Below are 27492 nucleotides of genomic sequence, written 5' to 3'. Positions count from 1 at the left end.
CTGTTGTTACTACTACTGGTCCTTCACGCCCACTGTTGTTACTACTACTGGTCCTTCACGCCCACTGTTACTACTACTGGTCCTTCACGCCCACTGTTACTACTGGTCCTTCACGCCCACTGTTGTTACTACTACTGGTCCTTCACGCCCACTGTTGTTACTACTACTGGTCTTTCACGCCCACTGTTGTTACTACTGGTCCTTTACACCCACTGTTGTTACTACTACTGGTCCTTCACGCCCACTGTTGTTACTACTACTGGTCTTTCACGCCCACTGTTGTTACTACTGGTCCTTTACACCCACTGTTACTACTACTACTGGTCCTTCACGCCCACCACTCCTGGATACCATCACATGTTGGCATCTCAAGGCATGACACTGTTGATATGCTGGCAAAGACAGCCTGCAGAAATCCAGTAGTAGACATTGATATGGGTGTTTCATTAGGTCTTCTACTTAAGAGAATACTTAAACAAATATCTAATGAAGATCTCACCGACCTAACAGTCACAAAGACCTGAAAGTTGTAGCATTAAATATTATGATAGATATCGTGAGGAGACATTCACATATGGGACTAATAGAACAAGAACCCGGCAATGTGATGTTATAGTGGCCAGAATACGCCTGGGATATAAACGTATCTGTACCCTAGATTGACCATGTAATGTATAAATTATACAATGTATGTATCAATTATACATTGTATGTGATGTAACTATATAACCTGATCTTGTAAAAGCATCTTAATCACCTTCAGTGGTAAAGTGCTTAATTGCACACTAGTTTAACAGCCATCTTACCTGTCAGAGTAGAAGGCAAATATGTGTGTGTATGTATGTAATGTATATATGTTTGTGTGAGAGTATGTCTCTCAGGATTCTCCCACAGCTAACTTGAATGGCTCATTGCAGTGCACAGTGCACCGATCTTCGTGCACAAGCCTGGATCTGTTAATCCTGGATAGTGACCTGACATGTTGGGTACCTACAGAATGCCCACCTAACCAGGAATACGTTTATAATACGGAGGCCGCCGTATGTCCAGGCAGGAAGTAGATACAGGGAAGTTGAGCATACTTGCCACAAAGGGTCAGTGAGTACAATGGCCGGTGTGAAGCGTGAGGGAGAGAGGGGGAGAGAGGGGGAGAGGGAGGGGAGACGCCTGCGAGGCGACAATCTGACCCTGAGGTCAACCTCAACCGGCGCGATAGAGAATAACAGATGTAACATGGTTGTGACGTGTTCATGACGTCACCTCTGCTACTGAGCAGGGAACGTTCAATATGATTGGTTCCCGCTCATTTGCTGCAACGCCATTGGTCAAATTGTAACCCTCTGCGTGTCCCACGAGATGCCTGGCAGACTCTTGCAGAGCATTCTCGTGAGGGAGCCCTTGCACAGAGGACGTGTCCTGTTCCGTCTATCGGCCAATAGACTGAACGCTGTCCATTCCTCACCGTCAAGTTAAACTCGGCGTCTTTTCGATATACCAACACTCGCCCGGAATCGCGAATGTGAATATATTGTTTAGGAGCTTAAGTGACAAATCACCACAGCAAAACAGATTGGTATCAGGTAACCCCTAGTGACAAGTGGAGATTGTCGTCTGCGAGTGACCTAGTGAACTAAGGCAGTGCCACCGATTAAGTAACCTGTGTGTGACTTTACCGCAGTGTACCGCGTGGTACCCCAGCCGCCACTGTCCCGAGCGTGTAGCCCGCCCACCGTCGCCCTCACTGTACCACGTGACGTCACCACCCTTACTCACCACCAGTGCCAGTGTGTGTGTTGGTTATACATACAGCACGCCCTCCTGTGAGTACCTACCCCCCCCCCCCCGTGTTAAGTACGGTTTGTGGGAAACCCTGTCGTCAATGGTCTCACGTCAACGAGGAAACCAGCTATCAGGCCACCTATGAGTGCTTGCTTAAATGTGCCTGAATGAGTGAGTGAATGAGGTACCCTACCTGTAAGTACAAGATCTTGTCATTGTTTTACTGTCTGTCTGTGTTGATCTGAGGGAGTTTTTAGTTTAGTTCATTTATTATGCACCCCATACCCATCTTGTGGGCGGTAGTGGAAAGGGTTACAGAGGCACATAATGGGCTCAGGGACTGAACCCAACAATTCATTTAGCTAAGCAAGTTACAATCTTGATGAGCTAGTTACAAAATTCAATATAAGTCATCACATCAACAATGGGTTCGAGATCGACCTCAAGTACAGGTTCTAAATTAAGCAACTGACATATGTGGAGAGCTAGTGTCACAATTGGTATGTTTGTCCTGCACACCGCCCCCCATCCAGTGGGCAGCGGTGGATAGGTTACAATCACTTAGTTACTACCTACAGTTAGCAAACTGGGGATATTTGGCTAAAATTTCTGGTAGCAGATCATTTTGAATGAACCACAGTTCTCACCTTCTCATACCCGTCACAGGTATTGGTGAATCGACGGTGTATGTGTGGTTATCTGTGTGGTATCACAGCATTTCACTCGTCTATAATTGTGAGCTTCACATACACCACACATTTAGCATTGTGATGTTATTGCCTGTCCCATTCACAGTGTATTTGTGATTTATTGCATATCAGCATTACCGAGTATCCGGTTGGAACTCTTGTGATCCCTTTGTATACCGGCAGTTAGGTTGCCGTGTTAATGATTGGCTGTCAACTGTGTTAAGTTAGGTGTTACTCCACGAGTGGATACGAGTCGTTTAGCCAGACGTAAAGTCTCGCTCATGCGACTATAGCCTTTCTGACGCCAATCTAAAGTAAATCAAGCACCCTTTGTATTAGTGGTTTAGTAAATAAACTACTGTTAAGCTTTGTGCGGTGTTTCCGTTGAACCATTTCTGAATACTACCAACAAATTACTCAAGCCTTCAGCTCTAGGTGTCAACACCGAGTTGCCTATATTCACTAAACTATAAATGTGATGAGGACTCTAGGAGTCCCTTAAAATGTTAAATCATTGAGAAGATTCCAACGATCAACGTGGAGCAAGACCAGGTGAGACTAGTCTGAGAAGAGACCCTCAAGGACTCTAACTCGACCTTGCTCCCAGGCCCTGTACGGTTGCTCTCGTATTTTCTGTTAATTTCGACAGCTTCGTGAAGCGTCTGCCCCATGTACATTGGCGACGTACGCATTGCAGTCGGGCAAGCAAAAGAGAAAACCACCCCAGTTTGTAATGTATGTGTGTATGCATATGTATGTGTATAAAGTAAATGTGAAAGCTGATCAGAATTACATTTCACCTTTGTAAATGCACATTAATGACACTATGTAAAAGACACATCGACCACTTTATGTAGGGCATACGTAAATCTGTGTGTTTGTATTTATGTATGTAGGTTAGCTTAGCATTTTAAAAGCACTACAATCGCCTTCTGTGGTTGATTGTTCAATAAACCCCTGAACTGTATGTTTAACACATCTCTAACCCTGTCCATGCCCCCTCCCCATCCGGCCCGTTGGCGCCGTGAGGGGGCTTGGTGTACGGCTGCTGGAGTGATGCTCCGTGGGACAGTCCTCTGTCCTTTTGTGGCCTTGCACTCCTGCTGCTGTCTTCTCTAATTGTGCCGGATCGCTTTTCCTTTTCCTTATGTTTCGTTTTTCTCCCCCCTCTTCTCCTATCTGCTTGTTTCCTGCCGACCTTTTGCTTGTTTTGGTTATTCCTTTGGACTTCTTCTATTTTGACGCCCGGGTGCTTGAGGAGGCATACTCTTGCACCCGTAGAACTGTAGTACCCGACGTCGAGAGCGAGGGGAACCTTTTGTTGTCAATCCCACTTTCGTCACTGAACCCGATCTCGACGGACTGACGGTTCTTAAGGTGGCGTTTGTGGGGCGTATACTCACGACGCACCCCTAGGAGGCCCCGGCATGATCGGCGATAGCTTCCTGTTGGGTGTCCTGCCTCTAATTGTGGCTCCATGGTGGGTATGGGGGCACATTCGTGGATGAATTTCTCTTCGTCTGTATGTCGATGAATGTTTCTGTTGTCTCCTGTGTCTTCTTCCTCGTCTCCCTCCGATCCTCCTTCCCATCCTTCTCCTCCATCTGTTGACTCTCCCCGCCGCCTGTTAGTGCGGGCTGATGTCCATACCTCTCCTACCGGCCGTCTTGTGTGCTCTCGTTCAGCTTCTCCTGTTGAGACACTGTAATCCATTGCCCAGTACGTAGTTGCTGGGACACCTGTCTCTTTAAGTCAGAAGCGTAAGCCTGGCTCCTCTCCTTCCTCCTCCCCGGTGGGTAAGAAGGCTTCACTTTCTTCCACGACCCCTACTTCTGACTCTATCGCCCCTTCCCCTCCCATTTCGGTGGTTGCGCCCCCTGTTCCTGCTATGGAGGTTTCTTTGGCCCCTGCTTCCCTCTCGGTTGCTGCCCTTGCTGAGGTGCGCTCCCCTCTTTCTACTCCCCCTCTTCCTACTGCTGTCCTTGACTACTCCTCTCCGTTGTCTCCTCCTCTTCCTCCTCCTCCTCCTTCCAGACCCCGCTTCTGGTCTGTTCTTCCGCTTCCTTCCCTCCATCTTTGCTCAGTTTACCCATGCCCCTAACCCTGACTTTGCTGACCCTGATCTTCTTTAATGTGCTATGTTGCTCTTTCGCCTTTGTTTCTTCCTTGTTCTCTGTTGTTGTCCTTTCTCTTCTCGTCGATGTCTATTCTTCAATGGAACGTTTGGGGTTATTACGCCAATTTCCTTGAGCTCCAACTTCTGATTTCGCGATTTTCGCCCCTTTGTGTCTGTCTCCAGAAGCCGATGCTTGGTGCTCGTCCTGGTCGTTTTCGTGGCTATTCCTTTCTCTCCCCCCCCCCCCCAGCTGTTGCTGGGGCTCCTAATTCTTCTGCTCTCTTGCTTCGCTCTGATGTTCCCTTTGTCCCCTTACTTTTTCCTTCGCCTCTCCATTGTTCTGCTGCTCGTATCTTTGTGGGGAAATGGTACACAGTTTGTTCCATTTATCTCCACCCCCCCCCCCCCGAGTGTCCCGCTTTCTCTTCCTGATCTGAAACACCACCTGGACTCCTAGCCGGAGCCTGTGCTCCTGCTGAGTGATTTCAATTGTCGCCATTCTCTTTGGGGTGGTGTTCTGATGAACACCCGAGATCGCCTTTTTGAGCTGTTTATCCTCTTCTTCCCTCTCTCTTCTGAATTCTGGCGAGCCCACTCATTTGGACTCTCGGACTCGCACCCTTTCCTGTTTTGATCTTTCTCTCTGCTCTTCTTCTCTTTACTTAGATTTCATGTGGCAGGTTCTTGATGACCTTCATGGCAGTGACCATTTCCACATCCTTATTTCCTTTTTCTCTTTTCGTCCTTCCCTCTCTTTCCCTAGGTGGCAGTTTGCTAAAGCGGACTGGAACCTATTTACCCTCAGTGCTGCTCTCTCTGACCTCTCCCTTCTGCCTCTCCCTCACGCTCTCCTCCTTTTTCATGACAGTCTTCAACGCTGCCCTCCACTCTATTCCTCGCTCTTCTTCTCGGGGTCCACGAAAGTGCGTTCCCTAGTGGAATGCAGACTGTGCTCGGGCTGTCCGCTGTAAGCGTGCAGCCTGGAAGACGCACCGCCGTCGGCAGACGGCTGATTCTTTTCATTTCTTTCAGAGAGCGAGTGCGGTGGCCCGTAGGGCCATCCGTATGGCTAAACGTGAATGTTGGGCATCTTATGTCTCCACAACTACGTCCGAAACTCCCCTGCCACAGATCTGGAAGCGTATCCGCAAGATAGCGGGTAAGTTCGTTCCCGATGGTTTCACTGGTCCTTCACCTCCGTGGTACTCTTGTGGCGGACCCATTGCAGATCGCTACCGAACTGGGTTCCCACTTTCCTTCTGTTAGCTCTGGTCTTCATCTTCCCCACTCTTTCCTTTTTCGTAAACCTGTCTTTGAGTCTCGTCCTTTAGATTTCTGCATTCGTCTTCGACTTTCCTACAACGATCCCTTCTCTCTCTGAACTTCGTTTTGCCCTGGCCCTCTGCAGTTCTACGGTGGCGGGCTCCGATGGTATTCTTTTTTTAGATATATACAAGAGTTGTTACATCTTGTACAGCCAATAGTACACATAGCGTTTCGGGCAGGTCCCTGGAATACGATCCCCACCGCGAAGAATCGTTGTTACAACCAAGTACTCATTTTACTGTTGAGTTCAACAGAGGCTACAGTTAAGGATTTGCGCCCAGTAAATCCTCCCCGGCCAGGATACGAACCCATGACAAAGCGCTCGCGGAACGCCAGGCGAGTGTCTTACCACTACACCACAGAGACTGGTTCATTATTCATTATGAGATGCTTCGCGATCTCCCTCAGTGCACATCTCAGTATTTACCGAGTCTGTATAATCGGATCTGGGAGTCGTCGTCAGTCCCTGAGGACTGGCTCGATGCCGTTGTCCTCCCTGTTCGCAAACCAGGGTCTCTGGGAACTTTCCCTAAGGACTTTTGCTCTATTGCCCTCACAAGTTGTCTGCAAACTCTTTTGAACGTATGGTTAACGTTCGTCTGATGTGGTTCCTGGAACACCATCACCTCTCCCCTTCTCAATTTGGTTTCCGCAAGTGCCGCAGCATGACAGATGTCCTGGTGAACTTGGAGGTCTATATTCGTACTGCTTTTGCTGCGAGGACCTCGGTTGTTGCCGTCCTTTTTGACCTGAAAAAGGCTTACGACACCACTTGGCGATATCATATTCTATCCCAGCTTCATTCTTTTGGCCTTCGTGGTCATCTCCCTCTCTTTCTCCGCAGCTTCCTCTCTCGTCGTTCCTTTCGGGTGCGCCTTGGTACCGCTCTCTCTGCCTCTTTTTAGCAATACGAAGGTGTGCCCCAGGGTAGTGTTCTGAGCACTACTCTTTTTTTTCTGGTTGCCCTCAATGGTCTTCTTTCCTCTCTTCCTTCAGGTGTCTTCTCCGCTCTCTATGTCGATGATCTTACCCTTTGCTGTCAGGGTGGTGATTCGCCTCTCCTTCAGCGCTGGCTTCAACTTGCAATTGATGCTGTGTCGTCTTGGGCCACCGGTCATCGCTTCAAGGTCTCTACTTCTAAGACTTGTGCCATGTCTTTTACGCGGAAACAGGTCGTTCTTCGTCCCTCTTTGTCACTTTATGGTCATCCCCTTGAGTACATAGATTCCGCGAAGCTTTTGGGGTTATTCCTTGACACTCGGTTGTCTGGGTCTCCCCATATCTCTTACCTCTGTGTTGAGTGCTCTACAGCCCTTACCCTCCTTCGGGTCTTGTCCCATACTTCTTGGGGGGCAGATAGGCGCACTCTCCTTGCTTTACATTCCTCTCTCGTCCTGTCTAAGCTCGATTATGGTTGCCCTGCGTACTCGTCTGCTTCTCCTTCTACTCTTCGCCGTCTTGATGCTTTGCACCATACTGGGTTGCACCTCAGTTCTGGTGCCTTTCGTTCGACTCCCGTCCTTAGCTTGTATGTTGACAATGGCTTCCTGTCTCTCCAGGACCGCCGTGACCGCTACTGTCTTCGTTATCTTACGCGGTCCTTACAACATCCTTCCTCTCGCCTCTGTCATGCTTTAACTTTTACCCCTCCTGCGGTTCCTGTTCCTCTTCACCACCTCCCTCTTTCTGTCCGGTTATCTTGCTTACAGGATTCTCTTTCTGTTCTTGTTTCTAATGTTTCTCCTCGTGTTGTTCCTTCTTTGCCCCCATGGAGAGTCCCCCTTCTGCAGTTTGTACATCCTTGACCCATATCACTAAAGCTTTTACCCCTCCTACGGTTCTAAAGCGCCTTTTCCTTGAGCACTTTTCTTCTCGCTCCCGCTCCGTTTCAGTCTTCACCGATGGGTCTAAGTCTGCGGACGGTGTTGGCTACTCTGTTGTTTTTCCTGATCGCACTTATATGTGTCGCTTACCTCCGAAGACTAGCATCTCTACAGCGGAGCTTTATGCTATTCTCTATTCTCTTCGTCTCCTGCTTTCTCGTTGTCAGTCTTCCTTTGTAGTTGTTGTTGACTCTCATAGTGCCCTCATGGCTCTTGGGTCCTTTAATCCGGTTCATCCAGTAGTTGTCGAGATCCAGCATTGGCTGTTTCTTGTTCACAGTAAATTTAAGTTGGTTGAGTTTTGTTGGGTTCCCAGCCATATTGGCGTGTCTTTAAATGAGCATGTGGATGCTACCGCCAAGGAAGCTGTCCACTCTTGTCCCATCTCTCGTAAAGGTATTCCATATTCTGACTTTTACCCGGTTATCCATTCCTCCATCCTTACCCGTTGGCAGGATTCTTGGTTGTCTGTTACTGGTAACAAACTATGTACTCTTAAATGTTGTGTTTCCTCGTGGCCGTCTTCCTACCACTGTAACCGGCGATGGGAAACAGCTCTGGCGAGGTTGCGTATTGGCCATACTCGCTTAACCCATGGTCACTTGATGAAGCTCCGCCCTGCTCCTTATTGTCCTAATTGCATTGTCCCTCTTATGGTCATGCATGTCCTTCTTGAATGTCCTGACTTCCAGGACGAGCATGTGTCTTACTTTCCGACCGCCCCTCGCGGTCGCCTGTCCCTCAGTAGAATTCTTGGTGAATCGGATACTTTTGATATCGTTCGCCTTGTGCGTTTTTGTTCTCGTATTGGCATCCTTGGTGATATTTAGCGCCCTCTGAGTATTCCGCACATTTGATGGTGCTACATAGCCTTCCCGGTTTGGTGCCTTCTTTTGATAATTACTTACTTGCGAAATCTGTGTAAATTACATCAGCGTTTTGTTTGTCTTCCATAGCATCTAATGCCATATCATAGTGGTCCAGCATCTGCGACAGGCAAGAGCACCCTGTTCTGAAACCATATTGTCCGGGGTTATGGAGATGCTGTGATTCCATGTATTTTGTGATCTTACTTCTTAGCACTCTCTCAAAATTTTTTATGATGTGCGATGTTAGTGCTATCGGTCTGTAATTTTTTGCCTCTGCCTTATTTCCTCCTTTATGAAGTGGTGCTATCTCTGCTGTTTTTAGTATATCAGGAATAACGCCAGTATCTAGGTTTTGTCTCCACAGAATGTGGAGGGCCTGCGATAGTGGTTTTTTACAGTTCTTGATGAATATGGAGTTCCAAGAATCCCGGCCTGGTGCAGAGTGCATAGGCATGCTGTTTATGGCTTCAAAATCCAGTGGGGATAGGGCGACGTCTGATATATGATTTGATGTTGGTATCATATCCATGAAAAATTCATTTGGGTTATCAATCTTTAGTACGTTTAATGGCTCGCTGAAAACAGTCGTACTACCTCAGTAGCTCGTTCATTTCTTTGTTGTCATCGGTGAAAGTTCCATCTCCCTTTCGCAGGGGCCCGATACTAGATGTGTTTTTTTCTTGATTTTGCATAGGAGAAAAAATATTTCGGATTTCTCTATTTCACTGATGGCCTTTTGCTCTCTTTGCCTCTCCTGGGTTTTGTATGATTCTTGTAGCTTGAGTTCAATTGTTTCTATTTCTCTACCTAACCTTCTTCGCCGTTCTTGAGATAGGGTGCGACTCTCAAGTTGTTCTGCGATTCGTTTTCTTCGCCTATACAGGGAACGACGTTCCCGTTCCAATCTGCATCTCTTCCTCTTTTTTTCTTAGGGGTATGCGGTTTGAACATATTTCTAGTGCTACTGAGCTTATTTTCTCCAGGCACTGGTTCAGGTTTGCATTTTCTAGCTGTTCTTCCCAGTTTATTTCTGTGAAGTCCTGGTTTATTTGCTCCCAGTTTATCTGTTTATTATTGAAGTTGAATTTGCTGAAATCTCCTCCACCGGGAATCTGGACTGGTTCTGAAGGTCTACTCCCCATGGTTGTCATAACTTCAATTAAGTTGTGATCTGAGTAACAGGTATTTGTAATCATTATGTTCCTGATCAATTCATCATTATTAGTGAAAATGAGGTCCAGCGTGTTCTCCTTCCCGTGGGACACCACGAGCGTGGCTCTCATCCTGTAACTACACTTATTTACACTTGGGTAATTACACCCACTCCTGCTCCACCCAGGTGACTACACGCCGACTCTACCTGTTCCACACTTTCTGCTCCATTTAAGCGGCTCCACACCCCTTACTGGTGTTCCACATATGTGGTGTTTTAGTTCCTATTGGGCGAGGCTTGTTCCATCAGTCCAAGTGTGTTAGTGTTGACCTTGTGGTCACCACAACCACTGTTCAGCTGTACTTGTGTTAGCCTGTCAAGCCCCTTATTCACGTTGTTCCATCCAGATCAATGGGTAGGGCTCCGCCTATATAATCGTTGGGGACAAGACACGGTATAATCTGTTTCTTTTTCATTTTTGTCCTTTTCTTTTTCAAAGTTTCTTGTAATGAGTTGCTTTTCGTCTGCCTACTCCTGGCTTCTGCACCCCTCGCCTGACCTCTGCCTACATTCACTGTGTTAATGCAGGCAGAGTGATATATTGACATGCATGACAATATATCGTTGTCAGATAACCGGTGTTATTGGAGTGGTGCCTATGATAACGTGAGTGTTATCGTAGGGGCCAGCTTGATCACGATGACACCAGGCCACCATAACCGGTGAGAGTGTGAGTGGTGAGCCGGGGACCTCACAACACACGAGGAATATACTGCTGCTGACACACTCCCTCACTCTCCAGGTAAAGTACAGTACTGGTGTTTAAACTTGAGCAATCATCATCCTAGCAAGTGATACACCGTCCATCGTAGATCAACGGTCTCGCTTCATGCAGGTCGGCGTTTAATCCCCGATCGTCCAAGGGCCAGATTCACGAAGCAGTTACGCAAACACTTACGAACCTGTCCATCTTTTCTCAATCTTTGGCGGCTTTGTTTACAATTATTAAACAGTTAATGAGCTGCGAAGCACCAAAAAGCTGTTTATAATGATAACAAGAGTTAACTGGGAAGTTTTCATGCTTGTAAACTGTTTAATATATGTAACCAAAGCCGTCAAAGATTGAGGAAACATGTACACGTTCGTAAGTACTTGCGTAACTGCTTCGTTAATCTGGCTCAAAGTGGTTGGGCACCATTCCTTCCCCCTGTTCCATCCCTAGTCCGTATCCTGACCCCTTCCCAGTGCTATATAGACGTAATGGTTTGCGAGTTGAGAGGCAGGTGTATCTGGCAATCCTGAGAGTGAGTTGAGAGGTGGGTGTATCTGGCAGTCCTCAGTGTGAGTTGAGAGGTGGGTGTATCTGGCAGTCCTCAGTGTGAGTTGAGAGGTGGGTGTATCTGGCAGTCCTCAGTGTGAGTTGAGAGGTGGGTGTATCTGGCAATCCTGAGAGTGAGTTGAGAGGCAGGTGTATCTGGCAATCCTCAGTGTGAGTTGAGAGGCAGGTGTATCTGGCAGTCCTCAGTGTGAGTTGAGAGGTGGGTGTATCTGGCAGTGTGTGGATGAGGACACTGGTGGAGGCCGTTAGTGTCTGGGTGACGTTGGTGGCGAGAGCACCTTCAAGGTCCACCTGCAAGGTCCACCTCCAAGGTCCACCTCCAAGGTCCACCTCCAAGGTTCACCTCCAAGGTTCACCTCCAAGGTCCACCTCCAAGGTCCACCTCCAAGGTCCACCTCCAAGGTCCACCTCCAAGGTCCACCTCCAAGGTCCACCTCCAAGGTTAGGCTTCATAACACGTTATCTCGTCAGCTTGTATTTCATCCATATATATTTATATACCTTGTAAGTAGATTGTAATTTTTCCCGGGAGGACTAGTTTCTGGTACAGCGCCACTCATCTTGTGAGTGGACACACCGCCATAGTGACAGTATTGGGCAGCGTCACTCATCCTGTGAGTGGACACACCGCCATAGTGACAGTATTGGGCAGCGTCACTCATCCTGTGAGTGGACACACCGCCATAGTGACAGTATTGGGCAGCGCCACTCATCCTGTGAGTGAACACACCGCCATAGTGACAGTATTGGGCAGCGCCACTCATCTTGTGAGTGAACACACCGCCATAGTGACAGTATTGGGCAGCGCCACTCATCCTGTGAGTGGACACACCGCCATAGTGACAGTATTGGGCAGCGCCACTCATCCTGTGAGTGGACACACCGCCATAGTGACAGTATTGGGCAGCGTCACTCATCCTGTGAGTGGACACACCGTCATAGTGACAGTATTGGGCAGCGTCACTCATCCTGTGAGTGGACACACCGCCATAGTGACAGTATTGGGCAGCGCCACTCATCCTGTGAGTGGACACACCGCCATAGTGACAGTATTGGGCAGCGCCACTCATCCTGTGAGTGGACACACCGCCATAGTGACAGTATTGGGCAGCGTCACTCATCCTGTGAGTGGACACACCGCCATAGTGACAGTATTGGGCAGCGTCACTCATCCTGTGAGTGGACACACCGCCATAGTGACAGTATTGGGCAGCGCCACTCATCCTGTGAGTGGACACACCGCCATAGTGACAGTATTGGGCAGCGCCACTCATCCTGTGAGTGGACACACCGCCATAGTGACAGTATTGGGCAGCGCCACTCATCCTGTGAGTGGACACACGGCCATAGTGACAGTATTGGGCAGCGCCACTCATCCTGTGAGTGGACACACCGCCATAGTGACAGTATTGGGCAGCGCCACTCATCCTGTGAGTGGACACACCGCCATAGTGACAGTATTGGGCAGCGTCACTCATCCTGTGAGTGAACACACCGCCATAGTGACAGTATTGGGCAGCGCCACTCATCCTGTGAGTGGACACACCGCCATAGTGACAGTATTGGGCAGCGCCACTCATCCTGTGAGTGGACACATCGCCATAGTGACAGTATTGGGCAGCGCCACTCATCCTGTGAGTGGACACACCGCCATAGTGACAGTATTGTTGTTGTTGATTTAGGGTCGACGACTATCGTGGGATGGGATGCGCCCCGGGGTACCCGTTAAGGGTGAATCGCGAAGCCTGGAAAGGTGGAACGCCAAGCCAAATCGCAAAACGAGTGACGTCAATCGCTAGAAACTAATATGCCATACGGCAAATAAACGCACAATCAGGCAGATGATTGGGGAGTCCCAGGAGTCCCCCGGGGTGACAAGCACCGGCCCCGCCCCACACACACAACACTGGGGAGCCCCAGGAGTCCCCCGAGGTGACAAGCACCAGCCCCGCCCCACACACACAACACTGGGGAGTCCCAGGAGTCCCCCAGGGTGACAAACACCGGCCCCGCCCCACACACACAACACTGGGGAGCCCCAGGAGTCCCCCAGGGTGACAAGCACCGGCCCCGTCCCACACACACAACACTGGGGAGCCCCAGGAGTCCCCCGGGGTGACAAGCACCAGCCCCGCCCCACACACACAACACTGGGGAGTCCCAGGAGTCCCCCAGGGTGACAAGCACCGGCCCCGTCCCACACACACAACACTGGGGAGCCCCAGGAGTCCCCCAGGGTGACAAGCACCAGCCCCGTCCCACACACACAACACTGGGGAGCCCCAGGAGTCCCCCAGGGTGACAAGCACCGGCCCCGTCCCACACACACAACACTGGGGAGCCCCAGGAGTCCCCCAGGGTGACAAGCACCGGCCCCGTCCCACACAGAGAACACCAGGTACCCAAATAAAAACTCGATCCCCAACTAAAACGCAAAAAGTCATCCAGTGTCCTCCAGCAGAGCAGAAGCCGGCCGCCCACCACGACTGAGGGCACACCAGGAGCCCATCAAGACCCACCAACCCCCGGCACCTCTCGGCCAAGCCGACCCCCGAACACCGTCACCCCGCCGGGAGAACCAGCCAGTACACACCAAAAAATCTATCAACAATCCCGTGACCCAAGGCGATATGTGCGCCAGGCGTCGTACAATCGGACCGTTGAAGAGGGAAGCCAAACGGCAGTAGCAAAGCCAAAACGCGAAAACAGGACGTGATCCGGCGGCTCCCAGGCGGAGGTGGTGTCCAGACGTTCACTTGGCGTCAAGGTTGAACCAGGAGTCCTGACAGTACTGTGTTACTAGTTCTGAGAGTCTAAGACGTTTAGCAGAACAATAGTTAGCAGAATTTCGTGACGCAATCTACTCGTGGCGGCTTCCCTATTCTCTATTATCTTTTTATGACTAACTAATGTAAATTAATAACATCTTATGGCGGCTAGTAATGTTTGTATGTTAATGTCGGAATTTCCGACACACCCAATAAACTCGCCCCTCGGGGCGAAATTAAAATTACTATTGAAGCACACTATTATTATTATTATTATTATTATTATTGGATAAAAACCCACACTTGTGTATTTGTGAAATTTATGTAATGAATTGACACCAAGTCTTTCACTCTGCTGAGTACTTTGCCAAGGTCAGAGTGTGTGGTGAGGATCAGACTTACATCTCAACGTCTAATGAGTCTGCTACCCGTTATTGTTGTTATAGATTCAGCTACTCTGAACAGAACATTCGAAGTAGCACGGGCTATGGTGAGCCCAAAGTGGACTTGCCTGGACTTCACATAGATTATGTGAAATAATCTATAAAAGTAATCATATTATAGCTAGAAGGGTAGTGGAAAGGGGGTTCTAATAAATACTCTGAATACTTTACCTGGCAACAAAAGTTTTACCTCGGAGGATTGCTTTACTAGAAAAATGATTGAGTGAATTAAAATTAGGTCTCAATAAATGGTTGAATGAAAGCAGTCCCGTGAGCCTCGTTCCTTGGGGGTATGGAAATAGCTACGAGGGATACCATACAGATGAACACCTCTGTTAATACCAACTCCAGGTCCCAGAATAGCAGGACTACAGAGTGGACACGTGACCATAATTCCGTCGAAGACATTACCGTGGGTACATGGCAGGTGGGAATAGTGGTGACCTGGTCAAGGAAGATAAGAGGGCTGGACACAGGGTAGCAGCCGGGTCGGAGTACCCCTCCCGTGCCAGGTAAGTCCACTACGGGCTCACCATAGCCCGTGCTACTTGGAACTTGTTCCGAGTAGCTGAATCTATAACAACAACAACGGATAACAGCCTCATTAGGCGTTGAGATGAAAGTCTGGTCCTCACCACACACTCTGACCTTGACAAAGCACTCAGCAGTGTGTGAAAAACTTGGTGTAAAATCCTTACATAAATTTCACAAATACACAAGTGTGAATTTTTATCAAATAATAATAATAATAATAATAATAATAGTAATAATAATAATGTGCTTCCAGAGGTGTTGGTGAATTTCTTAACTTGTATTACCTGCTGCACAAGTTGGTGCAGATGCAGTGTTTGGTGTGTTTGACCCCTGCCAACACCACGGCTCCCTTTCCTGTAACTAAATTGTCCTCACTTAATTAGTTATATATATATATGTCGTACCTAGTAGCCAGAACGCACTTCTCAGCCTACTATGCAAGGCCCGATTTGCCTAATAAGCCAAGTTTTCCTGAATTAATATATTTTCTCTAATTTTTTTCTTATGAAATGATAAAGCTACCCATTTCATTATGTATGAGGTCAATTATTTTTTATTAGAGTTAAAATTAACGTAGATATATGACCGAACCTAACCTATCTTTATAGGTTAGGTAGCCGAAAAAGTTAGATTAGGTAGGTAGTCGAAAAACAATTTTATGAAAACTTGGCTTATTACGCAAATCGGGCCTTGCATAGTAGGCAAAGAAGTGCGTTCTGGCTACGCGGTACGACATATATATATATATATATATATATAAATATAATATAAATATATATAATATAATATGCGAACAAGCCTGAACGGTCTCCAGGCATATATGCAACTGAAAACTCACACCCCAGAAGTGACTCGTTTTCAGTGGCATATATGCCTGGGGACCGTTCAGGGTTGTTCGCATTTGTGTTCCTCACGTGTGCCCCAAAGAATGAGGTGATTTGATAAATACCATGCCCAAGATTACCATCAGAGTGCCGGCGGGAAGATGGGGAATTAGCCTCGGCTACCATCCTCTTTTGTCCGGTCGTGTTACCTCTTTTGTCCGGTCGTGTTGGTCGAGTGGTTAAGGTGTCCTGTACGCCAGATGCAGAGTGCTCCTGGCAGTATGGGTTCGAGTCACTTCTGGGGGTGTGAGTTTTCAGTTATATAATATAATATATACAAGAAGATACATTGGGTTTTTGAGCGTACATAGCATTGATGTTCTTACATTCTTGTAAAACCACTAACACCCATAGCGTTTTAGGCAGGTCCTTAATCTAACAAATAATTTTAAGTAGGTAATTTCTAGCAAAATTGAGAAATGTTAACAGGTACATTGTAAGACAGTTTGACGAAGATTAGTTATACTTATTAGTTATCAGTTATACATTAAGGTCTGCTTCTTTGCATTTTACTATTAAACAGGTGTTGCTCTCCTTCCAGCAGGTTTTAGTGATCGTCAAGGTGTGACAGGATGCGACTAGCCAGCGGCCACACTGCCCTCAGCCTGGTGGGGGAGGAGCTGGAGCAGCAGCAGAAGGCCTTCCTCGGCTACTCTCCAGTAGGTCTGGTCCGTCTCACTCCCGGCAGGTGGCTCTTCCCCGCGTCCTACACCAAATATGCCGACAAACTCTACAACACCAAGGTAAACTGCCTTTGTTTACAAATTTAGGTTGAAGTGCATAAACATTCATAAAATCTAGCATTATCCTTGAAAACAACTGACCACTCGCCTATGTTTCTTATAGCAAATATGGGAAAAACGCCATCTGATACCAAGAAATTATTCTTCAGACTTCATCGCAAAACAACAATAGGAAGCCTCATAAATACAGTTCACAACATAAAATGTGAATCTTAACTAAATAATACACATGATATTAATTCCTTAACTGACATCTTACCCACCAAAATCCTAAGAACTAGTAAAAAGATGCTTAATAACACTCGCCAGTAAAATAGTTAAACTTTGCCTATTTTAAAAATAGATTTAAAGAAGCAAAAGGAAACGTGAAAAGCACACGAAAAACTTTCTTTAAACATCGTAAACAACTCTTGACATAATGCCGATTACACTTTCCAAAACTGAAATTTAACAGCTTCTTTTCATCAATTGGCATAAACCTTGCTAGTAATATTGCAGAGCCCCAGACACATGTAAAACACAAAACATAAACATTTGATTTAGGCCAAAGTAAATTGCATATATGCATAGGACACAAGCAGAGTGTTGTAGTCACAGGTTCAGAGGTACATCACCTAAAGCCACTAATACACAGAGCGTTTTGGCCAAAATGTGGGAAAAACTTAAGACTAAGTGAGACTTAACCTTAAAACTTAAAACTAAGTGAGATCAAAACTAATGAAGTAGAGAAATATAAATAAAATGACAATTATTACACGATAGATGGAACATAAAAATTGCAACAGATAGTAATTTTACAGAATAAATATAATAAATTTAAGTAAATTTTTTACTTGGTAGAAAATAGCAGCAGTACAGGTTGTGTAATTAATGCTCAGTAACAGTAAAACATAAGTTGACATTTAGGAAGTAAAGGTAGGCTACATTAGCGTTGATTAGGTAGTTCTTAATTTCTCTTTTTATTCTGTTTGAGAGGAGAACAGTTTCTATGTGATTAGGGAGGTCATTAATGCCTCTCCGATAACGATCCTAATCCCCTATTCCTCTTGTCGCTCATCTTGACAGACGTTATTTACATAGTTCACTCATTAATAACCAAAGCTGGGAACAGTAGTCAAATACCAACTTATTAGTACGGTATCATTTTTACCTCCTCACACTTTTAGTTAACTTTTCTGTGGGGCGCCCCTCTGGCTCCCTTGAGCTATCGGACTGATATACGCTATATTGGTCTGGGGATCAGTCAATAGAGTTATGCCTACCGGGGACCACGAGACAGTACCTGGGCCCCCTCAGAGAGGCCCAGGGAGCAATGGCTTATGGAAACTTCCCCAAGTATAAATAATACAAATAAATGTTTATTTAGGTAAGGTACATACATACAAGAGATTTTACAAAGTTTGTTGGATTAATAGATAGAGCTAGTACATACAATGCCTAAAGCCACTATTACGCAAAGCGTTTCGGGCAGGAAAAACAATAATGACTAAAGCTTAATACTAATGGGTATAAAGAATAAAATGTGTTGAGAACAAATAAAAATAGAGGTAAAAGAGGGGGGAACATGGCTGAAAAAGCAGCACAAATACAATTACAAATTATTACAGACAATTACATTCAAACAGCGTTGTTTTGAAAAAAAAAAAACAGACATGGGTTGACAACAGAGGGGTAAGGTAGGTTACAGGGAATTTATTAGGTATAGCTTCGTTTTTATCTTAAACTGGTTGAGAGAGGTACAGTCTTTAACATGATTGGGAAGGTCATTCCACATTCTGGGTCCCTTGATTTATAGAGCATTTCTAGTTTGATTAAGTCGTACTCTAGGAATATCAAAACTGTATTTGTTTCTGGTGTGGTGCTCAAGTGTTTGGGAGCATTCCATGTCTGCCATCGACTGGGGTTAAGCACTCAGAACGGTAGGCATAACAAAACAAACCCCACTTAGTAAGAAGTTGCAACCTAAGACCGAACAGAGAGACAGAACTCCCCTAAAAATATAAGGAAACAAGCAAACATCATTCACCGCCGCTGCGCCACTTCTCCGTGCAGCCTTCCTCCCCCCAGGAGGGGGGGGGGGGGTCCTGGGAGGGGAAGAGGGGAGCCCCGATCCCAAGTACCAGCGACTCACACCTCAGTTCCAAGGCTGATGCGCTCTTGGGCGGTTGTCAACTCTGGCTTCGATTTCTTGGCAGAATTAATGCCTTTGTGGTGTTTTCTGCTTTTTGTAGTGTGGTGTGGTGGCCAGGAGTAACATCAGTGTACTGGGGCTGCATGCACTTAGGGCAGCCTTCGCTAAGCGCCCTGTAAGTACTACCCTTGTTCTCTATAAGGGTTGCTTTCCCTTAAGCCTTGAGACTCCACTTCCATAGAGGTTCTTGTTGCTTGGCATTTGCCCTGCTCTTGTGGTCAGCTGGGGTTTCGTGGCCTTTGTTTGGCCTTGGGTAGGAAGTGGTGGTGTTGCTGGTTGGAGCGCAGGGTGCTGCGTTGCACACTTACCTATACGGCGGCCGTGTTCCTGTTCCTTCTGGTGGCGTTGTACTTTTGCCGGGTATTTTCTTTTCTTTTTTTTCATCCCTGGTGTGGGGTCTGTCTTGTTTGACTATTAGTCCACCGAGGGTATTTTGGTGGTCCTCCTCTTGGTCTCCGTCATTGCACACGTCACAGGGCCTGGGTTTTCCATAGGCAAAACCCCCTACGGGCCCCTGGAAAACCCCGCCGGGGCTTGGTTGACTGATGGACGTGTTTTCTGTGTCCCACCTCACCTTATGGGAGTTTAAAAGTTGTACTGTACCCTTGTCTCAGGGTAACAGCCTCACCTGCTTTGCCTCCATCATGCTGCCTGTTGGGTCACAGCTAGACACCTTAGACCCGGAGTCTTGCGAGATGTGTTTTCTGCTCGTGCTCCAGTTTACCCATTCTACTGAGATTCGGGTTCAGGCGGCTTTCGTAATGCATGCTAGGGTCAGGTTGCTGCAATGCGCTAGGTTGGTTGCCAGCTTGGATGCCTCAGGGCGGCCCCGTTTTAGTTTTAGGGACCTGGGACTTGGAGCAGTTGGTTGCTTCGACTCTGGTTCAGTCCATGCCCGCAAATCCTTCCTCAGCTGGCGGTTTTCGCCCTGCTTCCCTCATTCCCTGCTCCCGGCTTCCAAACATCTGAGAGTTTCAGAGTCTGGGCGGGGTTTAGTTGATGAGAATCGGGGAGCTTCAGGGGCTACACCATTCGAGTTGGAGACGGAGGCATTCGAGCCTGTTCCTCCTGCTGAGGCTTCTGGGTCCTTTCAGCAGCCCCTTTTCTTTGCTGCCTTTCCCCCTGGACTCTGCATTTTCTTCAGGGGTAGAGGGTGTGGAGGACGGCTCTGCCCCAGGGCCAGGCTTGGAGGCTTCCGAGACTGGGGAGGAGTCACCCATGGGGGGCTGGGGCTCCCCTTTCATCCCATTTGGGTTTTGGTGCCCTTGTCGCGAGGTTTGTTGTTTCAGGGGGAGGGGTTTTCTTATCCCCCTTCCCTGTACGAGTTTGATTTAGGGTTATCTCCCCCACCCCCGGGTTTGGTTCCGGGGTTCCTTGGCTCTTTCTAGAGGTTTGCTGCCTCTCGAATCCTGCCTCAGGAGGTTCGGGAGGCTCTTGCGGCTTAACTCCTGCGAGACTCGGATTATGCCTATGTGATAGATCCGTCCTGTTTTGAGTATGGCTCTTCTTCTCCGTATTGGGTGTGTTATGAGGTCCAGGAGTTTTTCTGGCTTGCAGACTGCCCTCTCTTTTCACAGGGAGCATGGCATGGGTTTTGTCGGACCCGCACGCTCGAATGGCGGGAGGCTGCTACTGTTCTTCAGGTTTACTTGGGGAGCGATTTTGAGCGCCTTAATGCGTGCCTGTTCGGCCCTGTGCTTCCTCTGGATGTTGGCCATGTGCAATTGCACGTGCAGGTTCCCACCCTTTCGGTTTGGTAGTTTAGGATTTGCACGCTCGTGGGCCTTTGGCCTCGGTCTTGCGCATCTTTTTCCTTTTCGAGTTGTCCTCATACTGGCTTGGGGAGGCGTTGAGTGCCGGGCCTTCATCTCGTATGCTGGCCTCGGTGGCTAGGGTGTCTGCCGTGCTGTTGAAGCTGTTTGCGCTGATTCTCAGGGAGGTGGGGTCTCTGTTCTTAGCCTCTCGCCTCCTGTTTCACTCTCGGGCCTCTCGGAAGGGTTGTGCCAGTGCTCTGGGTTCTTCTAGTTTGGATGTGCCTTTGGTTCCCGTTTCTGAGCTGGGGCATCCTTGGAGCTGGCGTTGTTTGGTCGGCGCAATGCTCACTCTGCTTGTCGATCGGCTTCTCGTAATGGGCATGAGCCCTTTCCCGGGTCGCCAAATTGACAGGGTGCTGGCGAAGAGACTTGCGCTGTTTGCTCACACCTGTGTCCTTCTGTTAAGCTCACAGCATGGTGTGGGAGTTCGTGGCAGTTTGGCTGCCGCTTCGAAGTGTATGGGTTGCTTGGGGTTCTACAATCCAACTCCATTCAGACTGATCTCCGGTGGTTCATTCTCTAAACCACGGGGGTTCTCTTTGGTTCTTGGCTCTTTGGGGCTGGTTGCTTTGAGTTACTCGTCTGCTGGATTCTCGGGGTTTGGCTCTCCATGTGGTTCACATCCTGAGTGTGTCCAACATCCTGGAGGATGGCCTGCCACGGTTCATTCACCTGTCCACAGAATAGACGGTCGACGCCGACTCCTTCAGTTTTTTTTATTTATATATACAAGAGTTCTTACATTCTTGTACAGCCACTAATACGCATAGCATTTCGGGCAAGTCCTTAATCCTATGTTCCCTGCAATACGATCCCCGCCGCGAAGAATCGTTTTTACAACCAAGTACCCATTTTACTGTTGAGTTAAACAGAGGCTACAGTTAAGGATTTGCGCCCAGTAAATCCTCCCCGGCCAGGATACGAACCCAGGACAAAGGGTTCACGGAACGCCAGGTGAGCGTCTTACCACTACGCCACGGAGACTGGTTGGTGTAGTTGGCTCTGCCAAACGTTCAGGCTTCCGGAGGTGGACCTCTTCGCGTTGGTGTGGTCTTGGCATCTCTCAATATATGTGGCGCCTTTCCCCGACTGCGGAACCTTCGCAGTGGACGTCTTTCGACAGGACTGGTCGAGGTGGGGTTACTATACCTCTTTCCCCTGGTCCGGCTGTTGATTTGGGTTCTGGCTCTTTTGGAGTCTTCACGTGGGAGAGTCGTCCTTGTGGCTCCTGGTGGCCGGCCAGCCTTGGTTTCAGGCGCTGCTCGCTCGGTGTTCGAATCCAAGGCGTTTTCCGTAGCTCCATCTCTTTCAGCAGCTCGGACCGGTCTGGTACATGGCTGGTTCAGTCTACTCGTTCGTTCTTCGCGTCTGGTCTTTTTGATATGGGGTTTATCACCACTTGTATGGTGATCAGGTGGCTTCATTGATAGTGTCCCACCTGCAAGCTTCATCTCAGTAACACCTATGACGTTTCCTGGTGTTCTTTTCACCATTTCTTGTCATCGTAGGTTGTCTTCTATTTCTGTTCGGATTGTTTTGTCAATTCTTGTTTGGCTCATTCGGGACCTTATATCATGCGGCACTGGCAGAGCCGCTCCAGCTTGCATTCAGGGTGGATGACACTTTTGCCCTGTTTCGTAAGCTTTCTAGTGCTTTCATCTCTGGCCTGCTCATGCGCCGCCTGAGCCGTCCTGGTCCTTGGACAGGGTGCTCTCTTTTTCTTGGTTTGTGGTGGCCCCTTCGGTTCAAGAGTGTTTTTCCAAAGCTCTGTTCTGTTGGCATTGGCCTCTCAGGGTCAGGTTGGTAAGCTTCATGCTCTCCAAGTTCTAAGACTTGGGTCTCTCAAATCGTCTGCAGGGTTATTAGGTTTATAACACAAAAGTGTTATAAACATTTGCCTTATTCAAAAAATAAACCCAAAAAGTACTTAATTTCATCTTCATAATTTCCTACCTTGTGCTTGAAACTTGCACTGTATCTAGTGCTACCCAATCCCCCAATATATGTACCAATGCCATACAACTTTACCATTGTAATAATTGTTTTTATCTTATATCATGTTATACACATAGTTTGCTACATTATATCTTACAATAATCCTCAAATTATGCTAAAATGTACCTATGGAATCCTTAAATTTACTTTAATGTTCGTACTTTTTTTCTGTCAAATTTCTTATACAATGTATTTTTTATACTTTCTTACAATGTATTTTAATACTTTCTTTCAATGTACCTGTAAATATTTTTTAATTTTGCTAGAAATTACCTTCTTAAAATTATTGTTAGATTAAGGACCTGTCCGAAACGCTATGCGTCTAGTGGCTGTACAAGAATGTAAAACTTAGTCTCTGTACTCTAATAAACCCAATGTACCATCTTGTATATAAATAATTAAATAAATTAAGTAAATAAGTAAATATATCAAAGATCAAATCTACAGGCAGCTTGACTAGGGTGCGAACCTGTGTGGCGGGAGTTGTCAGACGCGGTCTAGTCGACTACACTACGACACGGTAAAATGTGGCGGGAGTTGTTCAGACGCGGTCTAGTCGACTACACTACGACACGGTAAAATAATTTCAACCTGGAGCACCAATTTACCCCCCAGGAACCACATCCACAAGTGGAAGCCTCAGGATCCTTGAGGGTGAAGTAGGACTCCAGGTTATAATTCTTTTACCATGTCGTGGTGTGGTCGACTAGAGCACGTCTGGGGAGCACCCTCCACATTGGTTCGCGCCGTCATCAAGGCTCCTGTGAAGTTGTTCAATGTACCTATTATAATGCTTAATTGTTAGCTTAAGGACCTGCCTAAAATGCTAGGTATTCTAGTGACTTTGTAAGAATGAACTACTCACCTAGCAATATACGTACTTTGACAACTCATTGTATCTTCTTGTACGAAACTTATCTGGCAGGAGTGACTGTGTCTGGCTGGCCAGACTTTGACTAAGACAGGGGTTACAGGACCTGGCTGACCAGACCTTGACTAAGACAGGGGTTACAGGACCTGGCTGACCAGACCTTGACTAAGACAGGGGTTACAGGACCTGGCCTGACCAGACCTTGAATAAGACAGGGGTTACAGGACCTGGCTGACCAGACCTTGACTAAGACAGGGGTTACAGGACCTGGCCTGACCAGACCTTGACTAAGACAGGGGTTACAGGACCTGGCCTGACCAGACCTTGAATAAGACAGGGGTTACAGGACCTGGCTGACCAGACCTTGACTAAGGCAGGGGTTACAGGACCAGGCCTGACCAGACCTTGACTAAGACAGGGGTTACAGGACCTGACCAGACCTTGACTAAGGCAGGGGTTACAGGACCTGGCCTGACCAGACCTTGACTAAGGCAGGGGTTACAGGACCTGGCTGACCAGACCTTGACTAAGACAGGGGTTACAGGACCTGGCCTGACCAGACCTTGACTAAGGCAGGGGTTACAGGACCTGGCCTGACCAGACCTTGACTAAGACAGGGGTTACAGGACCTGGCCTGACCAGACCTTGAATAAGACAGGGGTTACAGGACCTGGCTGACCAGACCTTGACTAAGGCAGGGGTTACAGGACCTGGCTGACCAGACCTTGAATAAGACAGGGGTTACAGGACCTGACCAGACCTTGACTAAGGCAGGGGTTACAGGGCCTGGCTGACCAGACCTTGACTAAGACAGGGGTTACAGGACCTGGCTGACCAGACCTTGACTAAGACAGGGGTTACAGAACCTGGCTGACCAGACCTTGACTAAGACAGGGGTTACAGGACCTGGCTGACCAGACCTTGACTAAGACAGGGGTTACAGGGCCTGGCTGACCAGACCTTGACTAAGGCAGGGGTTACAGGACCTGGCCTGACCAGACCTTGACTAAGGCAGGGGTTACAGGGCCTGGCTGACCAGACCTTGACTAAGACAGGGGTTACAGGGCCTGGCTGACCAGACCTTGACTAAGGCAGGGGTTACAGGACCTGGCCTGACCAGACCTTGACTAAGGCAGGGGTTACAGGACCTGGCCTGACCAGACCTTGACTAAGGCAGGGGTTACAGGATCTGGCTGACCAGACCTTGAATAAGACAGGGGTTACAGGACCTGGCCTGACCAGACCTTGATTAAGGCAGGGGTTACAGGACCTGGCCTGACCAGACCTTGACTAAGGCAGGGGTTACAGGACCTGGCCTGACCAGACCTTGACTAAGGCAGGGGTTACAGGACCTGGCTGACCAGACCTTGACTAAGGCAGGGGTTACAGGACCTGGCCTGACCAGACCTTGACTAAGGCAGGGGTTACAGGACCTGGCCTGACCAGACCTTGACTAAGGCAGGGGTTACAGGACCTGGCTGACCAGACCTTGACTAAGGCAGGGGTTACAGGGCCTGGCTGACCAGACCTTGACTAAGGCAGGGGTTACAGGACCTGGCCTGACCAGACCTTGACTAAGGCAGGGGTTACAGGACCTGGCTGACCAGACCTTGACTAAGGCAGGGGTTACAGGGCCTGGCTGACCAGACCTTGACTAAGGCAGGGGTTACAGGACCTGGCCTGACCAGACCTTGACTAAGACAGGGGTTACAGGACCTGGCTGACCAGACCTTGTATCAGGGCGGTAAAGAAGTGTTTCTCTGGCAGTTCCGAGGGAGTGATGTTGTGGTGATGACGTACCCCAAGTGTGGCACCACCTGGATGCAGGAGATTGTATGGACCATGAGGAACAACCCGGACCTCAAGCACCCCATGGCCCGTCTTCCAGTCAACGCCCGCTGCCCCTTCATAGAGTGAGTGTGTGTGACTGTCCTCTGATGTTAGCCTGGAAGTTTGGGACTTGTCAGAGGGGATTTTGATGCAGATTCTACTTACAACTCATTTAATTAAATTGTAATTAGAGCACTGGAATGTAGTACACCATGCAAATGAATTAGAATGAATAATAATGACAAAATGGATAACCCAGGGGCTTACCCTGGAAACACAAACCGAAACTGTCTCTATTTTCCGCTTGTTACAACTTGTAATAAAGTTGTTACATCTTGGTTTAGCGTGTTTATGACGTATTAGAACGTTGTTACAACTTGCTATATTGGTTGTTATAACTGGTTAGGAAGTGTTAAAACTTGTTCGAACGTTGTACCAACGTCGTACTTTCGGTGTGTGATTGGCGGGTTAAGTCCCTGGGTTATAAAAATATGAAATGATTTTCAAAATATTTTTTTCAGCAAATATGAAGCCTTTTATAAAAAGGCTACTCATATGTAAATTCAAAATGGGAAAGGGTATCTAGAAAACTTTTATCATACAATATTGTCAAAAATGGTTACAGAATAGGTTCAAAAAGCAAAATGGATATGGCTGGACAGGCATACATAACTCAAATGTTTCTTCTAGTTATCTCTAGATGTTGAAAGATTTCTCTGTAGTCTTTCAACAAAGACTACAGGGAAGATTGGTCCTATTTGGAAAATATGTCAAGTAACTGATAATGACAAAGAAATGAGTGACATTCTAAATAAATACTTTGTCTCGGTATTTACTAGAGAAAAGTTTGTTTTGCGAAAACCTGAACAAATAAAGTATATAGGTAATGAAGAAGACAAGTTTATATCTTTAGTCATTACAAAGAAGGAAGTCATTAAACAAAAATTAAAACCAAAGAAGTCCCCAGGACCAGACGAAGGCTTTGCCAGGGTCCTAAAAGAATATGAAAACGAGGTAAGTGAACTCTTGACTTTAATATTTAAGAAACCATTCCAGTTGAGCAGACTATCAGAATCCTGACGTGTCAGTGTTGAGTGTCATGGAGATGGCCAGTGTTGTGCCATATCTTTATATTGAAGTAATCAACCAACTAGCCTTATGTAACCCCTTCCTCAGTCCAAGTCCATTCCATCCAGCAGTCGAACCCCCAAGACTGCATTCATCCATTTTAACATGTTCACTCAAAATAGGAGTTTTCTCAAATATAAATTAATATCGTTATATATATATATAAGCATACTGTGCATATTTAGGCATTGCTTAGGTGTTTAGGTTCTGTTGGCAGTTATTTGAATATGTAGTACGTGGATGAAGCATTCACAGGGTCGTGGTTCGAACGAAAGCCGCCAGGAAAGCACTTGTTTTTTTTTTTTTTTTTTTTTTATATATACAAGAGTTGTTACATTCTTGTACAGCCACTAGTACGCGTAGCGTTTCGGGCAAAAATCGAAAAGTGTTCGAACGTCATCAGTTGCGAATCGTGTAAATTGCTTTTCATATATTCATATATTCATTCATATATTCATTCATATATTCATTCATATATTCATTCATATATTCATTCATATATACATTCATATATACATTCATATACACATTCATATACGGGGGGTTTGGCAGATGCCTGGAATGGATTTTGCCCTTTGTTCATGTGAGCGGGCTGCCTTACGTCAAATTTAGAAAAATGGCATGAATCGATAATTGGAAAATCCCTTAAAGCCTCTTAACTATTGCAGCTATTTATAGATTTCCCATTACTAACACAGCTGCATTCTCAGATAACCTAAGGAATGTTGACCAGACCACACACTAGAAATTGAAGGGACGACGACGTTTCGGTCCGTCCTGGACCATTCTCAAGTCGTCGTCCCTTCAATTTCTAGTGTGTGGTCTGGTCAACATACTTCAGCCACGTTATTGTGACTCATCGCCTGCAACCTAAGGAATCTAATTATAAACAATAAACTCCACAAAACTCGCATAACCCTAGGAGGTGACTTCAACACTGACCTTTGTCAACAAAACAGTCGAATACTGTACTTCCTAAACAGCATGAACTCCTTGTATGCTAATCCCCACGATCACCAAGCCCACCCGAATCACTCAAATATCCACTACAACCTTGGATCACTTATGGATAAACTTAACAGCCACCTCTTGCCTCTGGTATAATCACTGACAGAACAACTGACCACTGTCTTACCT

General features: G+C 47.2%; 1 protein-coding gene across 10 annotated transcripts in view; it reads left to right on the top strand.

Moving 5' to 3' along the window:
- Positions 1-27492, top strand: part of LOC123767971 (sulfotransferase 1C4) — a 53653-nt gene that overhangs the window by 683 nt on the left and 25478 nt on the right. The window contains exons 1-3 of one of the 10 annotated variants that reach the window (XM_045758194.2): positions 1-1820; positions 16325-16526; positions 25165-25310. The exon at positions 1-1820 is cut by the window's left edge and continues 683 nt beyond it. In XM_045758194.2, coding sequence (XP_045614150.1) covers positions 16356-16526; positions 25165-25310 — 317 coding nt within the window. In that variant the 5' untranslated portion in view covers positions 1-1820; positions 16325-16355. Of the gene's footprint in view, positions 1821-5076; positions 5744-9558; positions 10618-11301; positions 11354-11395; positions 11596-12519; positions 12789-16324; positions 16527-18678; positions 18833-25164; positions 25311-27492 lie in introns of those variants that run through there. The other 9 variants (XM_069306550.1, XM_045758193.2, XM_045758191.2 and 6 more) reach the window with 9 other exon arrangements.

This window comes from Procambarus clarkii, chromosome 58 (assembly GCF_040958095.1).
Source record: "Procambarus clarkii isolate CNS0578487 chromosome 58, FALCON_Pclarkii_2.0, whole genome shotgun sequence".
NCBI lineage: Eukaryota > Metazoa > Arthropoda > Malacostraca > Decapoda > Cambaridae > Procambarus > Procambarus clarkii.
The sequence above is the reverse complement of the archived record's forward strand: the minus strand, read 5'-3'. Positions and strand labels throughout refer to the sequence as shown.